The sequence below is a fragment of the Protomyctophum parallelum genome (assembly GCF_964188405.1).
Source record: "Protomyctophum parallelum genome assembly, chromosome: 22".
In the NCBI taxonomy this organism is placed as follows: domain Eukaryota; kingdom Metazoa; phylum Chordata; class Actinopteri; order Myctophiformes; family Myctophidae; genus Protomyctophum; species Protomyctophum parallelum.
This window is the reverse complement of record NC_139714.1, coordinates 24,695,106-24,703,544: the sequence shown is the minus strand read 5'-3', so window position 1 is coordinate 24,703,544 and position 8,439 is coordinate 24,695,106. Positions and strand designations below refer to the sequence as shown.

At 44.6% G+C, this 8,439-nt stretch overlaps 1 protein-coding gene across 1 annotated transcript in view; it reads left to right on the top strand.

Annotated features, from left to right (window-relative positions):
- The first annotated feature begins 404 nt into the window (after nucleotides 1-404).
- Nucleotides 405-8,439, top strand: part of ppfia2 (PTPRF interacting protein alpha 2) — an 87,156-nt gene continuing 79,121 nt past the window's right edge. Inside the window, exons 1-2 of the mRNA XM_083758288.1 lie at nucleotides 405-469; nucleotides 6,561-6,725. Coding sequence (XP_083614414.1) covers nucleotides 6,615-6,725 — 111 coding nt within the window. The 5' untranslated portion in view covers nucleotides 405-469; nucleotides 6,561-6,614. The remainder of the gene's footprint in view (nucleotides 470-6,560; nucleotides 6,726-8,439) is intronic.

The following is an 8,439-nucleotide window of genomic DNA, read 5'->3' as shown; positions in this document are numbered from 1 at the left end:
ACCTTTTCATACTCTGGCAAACCTTATACTATCGTTATTAACTCAGTTGCCGGCTGCAAATCAAATGCTGAGTCAACTTTCGCTGTTACTGTTTTGGGAGAAATGGCCTCTATATCTCATCGGATCCTCTTCCCTAGTTCCCTCGTGCCATGTGTAAGTTGTAATGGTGCATTCATAGCCAGTGTGATGTGTGATTCTATCTGCCCTGGGCCTGGCTGATGTACAGTATAAGTCTACTACTGTAGGAGAACACTGCAGCGGTGGTTCTTGCTTGCACGTCTCTGTCATATTAACTCAATCTCAATATATCCAGTACCATGGATGACTGTTTCTGACTGTTTCTCCTCATATCTTGTCGTTTTGCCAGGAGTTTGCGGCTCTGACGAAGGAGCTCAACGCCTGTCGGGAGAACCTCCTGGAGAAGGAAGAAGAGATCTCTGAGCTGAAGGCAGAGAGGAACAACACGAGGGTGAGTGGAGCGCTGGCGTAGTAACTGCACTGTCGCATGCATGCTCATATACACCGCATGCACTGCACTGTCGCATGCATGCTCATATACACCGCATGCACTGCACTGTCGCATGCATGCTCATATACACCGCATGCACTGCACTGTCGCATGCATGCTCATACACCGCATGTACTGCACTGTCACATGCATGCTCATACACCGCATGTACTGCACTGTCGCATGCATGCTCATACACCGCATGCACTGCACTGTCGCATGCATGCTCATACACCACATGTACTGCATTGTCGCATGCATGCTCATACACCGCATGTACTGCACTGTCGCATGCATGCTCATACACCACATGTACTGCACTGTCGCATGCATGCTCATACACCGCATGTACTGCACTGTCGCATGCATGCTCATACACCGCATGTACTGCATTGTCGCATGCATGCTCATACACCACATGTACTGCACTGTCGCATGCATGCTCATACACCGCATGCACTGCACTGTCGCATGCATGCTCATACACCGCATGCACTGCACTGTCGCATGCATGCTCATACACCGCATGTACTGCACTGTCGCATGCATGCTCATACATTACATCATGTGATGTACTGCAAACTGTCGCATGCATACTCATAAACCGCATGCACTGCACTGTCGCATGCATGCTCATACACCGCATGTACTGCACTGTCGCATGCATGCTCATACATTACATCACATGATGTACTGCAAACTGTCGCATGCATGCTCATACATCACTTACTGCAGACACAGATGCTAGTTGGCGCATGCATTCTACGTCTCACAATTTTTTTTCCTACTCCGTCTTTGTCTCATAGGAGGGCTGTGGACATTTCAGAAACCCGTCCACCAGTGACATCATCGATGGGAATCCAAGTTAATAGAAACTGTAGGCTTTCTATTCCTGGAAAGTTGCAATGCGATGATGTCACTGGTGGACGGGTTTCTTAACTGCCCACAGCCCTCCTATGAGACACAGGCCAAATATAAAATGTTTTGGTATTTTATCATGCTCATTAGTGAAGACCAATTATATGAAGATGGGTTTAAAAGTGGTGAAGTGGGGGCACGGTGGCACAGTCGGTAGTGCTGTCGCCTCACAGCTAGAAGGTCCTGTGTTCGATTCCCGCTGGGGACGCTGTGGGCGTGTTCCCTCCTCCGCGTCATCAGTGGCCATACCCGAGGTGGGGTTGGCGAAAGGGCCTTTCTGTGTGGAGTTTGCATGTTCTCCCCGTGTCCCCTAGGGTAGGTAACCCTCACAAAAACATGCAGTAATCCTGGTCTCTAAAACTACCTTATGCCTGATGGAGGGGAAAGGAACTGGTCGGAATAATGTGTTCCTTCCTCGTGCTATGTCCGGCCAGGGAAATTCCCCCCTGTCAGGTGAAAAGAAGCAGCTTGGACTCCTCATACATAGAAGGAGGCATGAGGTCTTCCAGGTTGGCAGAGGAAGTGTAGCGCCCAGGATTACTTTAGATAATTGGCACTGGGTCAGAAAAACTGGGTTGCAAAATTGTGGGATAAAAGTTATGAGAAAAAAAGAAAAAAGTGGTCCTTTAAGCCCGGTTTACATTTCGTAACACTGAAAATGGCCAATCTATAAGCTTGTAGATCTGCTATGTTTGGCATGCTTGCATCGAGTACAAATTAGTATTAGTAGTCGCGGTTTTCAGTACGAATTTAAATTTGACACGACGCAATTCAGTGAATCGCAATCGATATTACAAGCAGGGTTGCGATTCTCGTTATTTCGTTCTGTTAATCATGAATGTGCGCATCCGAGGGAAGCCACAAGGCCGTTAATGTTAAAATTGTATTATTCTCATTTGTTATTTATAAATGTTTTTATTCAAATAAAAGCTACTTAATTATTGATACAAAGTTGGTTGTACGTGTGGCAGTCTGCATGCGAATGGGTATATCTACTGTATTTATTACACAGCTTGGTTGAATGCTTGACTCTGATTGGTCAATCACTGAATTCAGTGGTGTGTTATTTCTGGATAATGACCGCTGAGCTCAGTAACAGACCTCTGTTAGAAGGGGGGTCTCCAAGAAAAATGGTTGGGAGCCACAGATGAATGGTGCATTTATATAACGCCACTGTGAATCTCAGTGACTCCCACTGAAAATGAATTGCCCCCCTTTCCCCCCGGAACAGAGAGAACGATTTTGTCTTAATAGTGTGATCGAGGCCTTTAAGAAGTCTGCCGGGTACATGTTTATTAAGCTCTGCGCGCACTGAAGCAAATGCATGCACCGCCTGTGTCCAATGACAGAAACATACCTCATTAGCTCCAAATATTTTGGCTGAACACTTTTCCATTTACGTCAAACACGGGTGACTGCTCAACTGTGAGACTAAGACCAAATGGGTTTGTTCTTTAGTCCACCCCAAAGCTCTTGGGGACAGAAACATTAGGGGACCCTGGACTAATTTCATGAAAAACAGACTTGCGGTTGGTATACCGAAATGCGTCGATGGCAGAAGTCGTGTGTTTTCTTTACCCATAATGATGGATTTGTATAGGAATATATTGCGCTGCAGGTGGGCTGGGGGATGCTTTTCACACTACTCTCACTTCATTATCATATTGAATGATTCGTGGGGCAATTGCAAGACGGGTGTTAATTAAGTTTGTTTTTTGATTTTTGTTAATTAAGGCCTACAGTATATGTAGCTAACAACTGCTGTCTGTCTGTGTGATGCTATGCTAGCTCTGACTGTAAGATACCTTTGGACCAGTCACGTGCCACAGCTAAATAACTTGCATGTCTTTGCAGTCAGGCAGAAGCCTTGCATCTCCTTATGTTCAACCTTTTATGTCTGTTCTGTTCACGGTCAGATCAACATAATGGAATGTCAGAACAGGTCAGCTCCATACATGGAGATCAAAGGGTGGCAGCGGGGGCCGTGTACAGGGTTTGATGAGGGTGCCTGTTCAGAACTCTAGTTTTCACCGGCTGCCGGGCGCGACTCAGTACGGAATGTCAGAACAGGATATATGGAGATCTAAGGGTTTGTGGTCTGTAGAGTTGCTGGCCAATAGTGATGACATCAGGGATCTCCATAATGTGACCAAATTTGACTGAGGGACTGCCATTGTATTTTCATAATAGTCATATGAAATCATAGCTTCAAATAGACATATTGGTTGTTCAGTTTGACCCACCAGTTTTGGAGATATGGCTTATAGAGTAAAGTCAAATCTGAGAGCCTATATGGGCAACTATATATGGGCTTAATATTGATGACATCAGGGATCTCCGTCCCTGATGAAACTCGTACGATTTGTCACACACGTTACCGCAGTGAAATTTGTTCTCCACATTTGACCCATCTCTTGGATCGGTGAGCCACTCAGCCGCAGCCGTGCCGCGCATCGGAAATCATTTGATTAGTTGATTTGACCCCCCAATCCAACCCTTTGATGCTGAGTGCCAAGCAGGGAGGCATTGGGTCCCATTTTTACAGTCTTTGGTATGACCCAATCGAACCCCGACCTCCAAGTTTCAGGGCAGACACTCTAACCACAAGGCCACTGTCTGTCTGATGTCACGTGATGTCATGAGGCATGACCATATATGGAGGTGACGGACGGACGGACGGACGGACGGACGGACGGACGGACGGACGGACGGACGCATGTTTTCATAGTAAATGCGGACGCAGGTTGCATTTAACTAAATGTACTTAGTTACTTTCCGCAACTACTTCTCATTGCCTCTGCACCGCCGCCCCATATGCATTGTAGTTGCTCAGTTAGTGCCCACCATTACTGTCGCTACTCTGTTCCCATCCTCTAGTCTACACTTTGTTGCAACTGGCTTTGGAGTGGGTTATGATAGATAATCATATCATTACCCAACCCCTATAGCAAAATGACTGACCGGGGTCATAGTTTGAATTTCTAGAAGCCAATTCGCTTTCCTGGTGAGCAGCAGGTTTTGGAAGTTAGCGAGGTTATTATCGTAGATTATGCAGTTGCTCTCCCCGCAAAACCACACTCCTCTACGTTTAATTTGAATGATTACATGTTATGAATATAATACTTAGCAGGGGATCAAGACATGTCAGGCGTGTTTTGTTAATGACCCCCTTTTTCGGTTCAGTGGTGACGCCAGTGGGAACTGGACTCTCCATGCGTGGTTTACCACAGTCGTTATTATCCGGCCACAGTTCTGTTCACCAGAAAACTATCGCTGGGTCGTTCCATTAGACCAGTGGATCTCAACCAGTGGTCCGGGGAGCACCAGGGGTCCTTGAGGGGGTTCCGGGTGGTCTCCTGATGGAGAGTTGGTAACCAAATGGACCCTTATAGATCTTTAACTCTTGACCCTCACAGGTCCATTTGGTTTCATTTTAGGCTCTCAAGAGTTAAATTAAACATCTGCATTAGTTAATTTACCAGAAGTCTAATTGTTAGAATGTAGAAGCATTGCTATTTTGATCGTTTGCCTCCTAATGGTACCAACATCAATAAAACATGGAATTGTGGACTAAATCTTATCCAGCGATAATACAATATTCTTTAATGTTGGGTCTGAGAGGCTAAATCTGATCAAATGGTGGTCCGTGGCTCACATGCAGAATAAATAATGGACATTTTTATGACCAGGGTTGAAGTGGAGGGAGGGCCGAGATGTGTGGCCACAGCGGTTTATGTCCACAGACTAGTACGCCGGCTTGTCATAATGTGTCCTTCCAACTATGCTACAGTATGGCCACAATCTGCTCATAACTCTGTACAATATTACCCCTGCATGTGTATACAATACAGCACAGTTTCCCAAACAGTGGGTTGGGGACCCATTTGAGTTGACTCACGACTCGATTTCAAAATATATATACATATGAGGTGTTGGATGCTAAAGACGTCTACAGACGTCATATAAAATCAAATAGTGTACAATGCTAGCGCTATATAGACGAACCATGACCCGTAGATCTAAAAGGCCGCGCCCATTGACTTCTTGTCTGTTTACCTTTTTCAGATGCTTTTATCTCAGATTCCAATCCCAGATTCCGATTTTAATCAAAACAACCATCGTTTATGGCTTATGGTTTATGGTTTATGGCGTCGTTTATGGCTAGTCGTCGCGGTTGCAAGGTTTATGTTTCGGCTGACTTAGATATGCGACCCGATAGATTTCATGTTTGTGGCTTTCACTCTCGGTTCACGGACCTGGGGTAGTTTTTGCCTCAAGCTAATTCTGCTCAGAATGGAAGGCATGGCAGAAGCTACAATAATGAATTCATTAATATTTGCCTGCCCTGCTGGGGGTGGAAACACCTGGGCGAGCCACCGTGTGGAAAATGGTCAATGATGATGATGACAGTATTGACGGTAGATGTTAACACTGGACGGAAGACAGATATCCATCCAGCACGAGTGGTATTGACAGTAAAACCAATAAGGCACTTGAGCACATTGTCATTGTTTTGGTTGGATGAGCTGCTGAGGACAATGATGATAACAGATGATGTGGATGAGTGACAACGACTCTGTATCCAGATCCAGTGTTGATTTCGTCGACTAAAACTATGGTGAAAAATGTCCGTCGTCTTATAGGGAGGGACTAGTGGAGAATAGATCCAGTAGAACTAAAAGACAAAGTCATTTTATGTTTGGTTGCGCTCGGGTGTTGTGCTCTGACAATAACAGATCTACAAGCTCATCAGCATGAATCCAAGTGTAAATTAACCCATTTAGGCCTGACGTCGAAATAAATAAAACGTCTTCTGAAAGAATATTATATTCAAATATTTGTGCCACATTTTCACGATTTTTCAAAAATAGCAGACCTACAAGCTCGTAGCGCGCCACTCGAGATCTTCTATTTTTCAATAGCTAAAGTATAACATAGACCAAAAACTAAAACTAGACCAAAAAACCTGAAACTTTTGAGGTGACTGAAATATGACGAAAACTGAATGGAATGTTATTCCAAAGACTATGACCGAAACTGAATCAAAAATTGCTGTCAAAGTCGGACACCGCTACAGTGACGCTAAACCAGATAATGACCATGTGATGATGACTCTGTGTCTCTCTCCGTCCAGCTTCTCCTGGAGCATCTAGAGTGCCTGGTGTCCAGACACGAGCGCTCCCTCCGCATGACGGTGGTCAAGCGGCAGGCGCAGTCTCCGTCCGGCGTGTCCAGCGAGGTGGAGGTCCTCAAAGCGCTCAAGTCCCTGTTCGAACACCACAAAGCTCTAGACGAGAAGGTAGGGATCGACACACACACAAACCGTAAGGTCTGGAGAACTAAGATTCCGGGCTGCGCTCCTGAATCTGTCGGCAGGGGGGGGGGGGGGGGGGGGGCTGGGGGGCGTTCAGAACGCGTGTATAGGGCTGTCAAGATTACAAATTTAAGTTGACGATTAATTGTCATTTGTCACTGCAATTAACGACAGTGATTTCTTTGTATAGTAATTTGTCATTTGTGTGCCCTGTGCAATTCTGTAATTACGAAGCCTAAAAGGCAAACGGAATAGCAAAATTAAAAGGAAAGAAAAACAGCGGAGGGTATTCTTTTTTGCAGATGTGTTCCCATGATTGCACAAACTGTAATAGCCTAGTAGCCAAAAAGTGAACCCGGACATGTTGAGTACACCAAGGTTTTATGTTAGAAATGTTTAGTATGGAAATGTTTCAATCCGAAGTGATATTGCCCTGTTTGTCCATGTTTAAGTGTGGACTTGATGTCATATGAAAAAGGAATATACAGAGACATTGGAGTTGGAGCCACATGGAGGGGGGATGAGGGAGGGAAGAGGGGTGGAAAAGAAATCTTGGGAATTTCTCGTGTGTCATATGTGAACATGCTATCTGTAATGTACTGCTCTTTCCAAATAAAACATATATTATAAAAATAAAAATAAAATGTTTAGTATGGGTCCCCAGCATGTAGAAACTGCCGGATGCTAACTTGCATATTATGTTGAGCAATTTTCATAATTGGCATAATATGTGACCATACCATTAACAACCTATAGAAGGCAAATTATTAAAATTTTCATCATGCTTTATCTAGCATGTGATGTGTCAAACTAGGGGGTTTTCATGATGCTGAATCCATACATGCTGGGGATCCATACTAAACATTTCTAACATAAAACCTGTCCGGGTTCACAATGGGGCTCTATGGGATGGCTACTAGACTATAACCAAAGTCTATTTTAAATAAATGTACATGCTGTTAAAGCTGCGCCAGCGGTAACACTACGAGTGTCCCCCTGCGTGTTTGTACAGTCATGATTGATGATTGATTTCATTTTGGGCGTCACCCTCTCCTCCTAAACGGCTCCTCGGAGCCCATTGATTTATGACTGCTGACCCCTACTGTACTGGGTGTGTTATCAGCACCAGCGACACCATAATGATCCATTCAGCCGTTTCAACAAGAAAGCCATCGATTACAAACTGCAGGCTGTTGAAATGTAATAAGGATGGACCAGTTGGCCATACGGCTGTCATGATTACACATTTTGCTTGATGATTGATATTGTAACAGAAATAAATGCGATGAACGATTGAATTGTGTTTTTGGGGCATTTTTGAGTGGTGCAACCACCTGTGTGTCTCTGGGTCCCTGGCTCCCTGCCAAGCATTGTAAACTTGTAGATCAGCTATTTCTCCTTTTTTATGTATGAGCATTTTTCAACATGGACACGATCATGACAGAATAATGCGATTATCTCTAATAATAGCGATTGGACAATGATGTAATAATTGCGACAACCCTACCGGTCGGCTGTCGATCCCAAGGACATTGAGGCTCTCGCCTAGCCTGTAATCCAGAATCAGCCTCTTCTGAGATCTAAGGTCCTATTGGGACAAAGAAGGAGCAAGCAATTGCTCCATCATGACAAACTATGTGAACGTGGAGGAGAAAGCATTTAACACAATCTATGCTGAAACGAGATAATCTCGAGATTA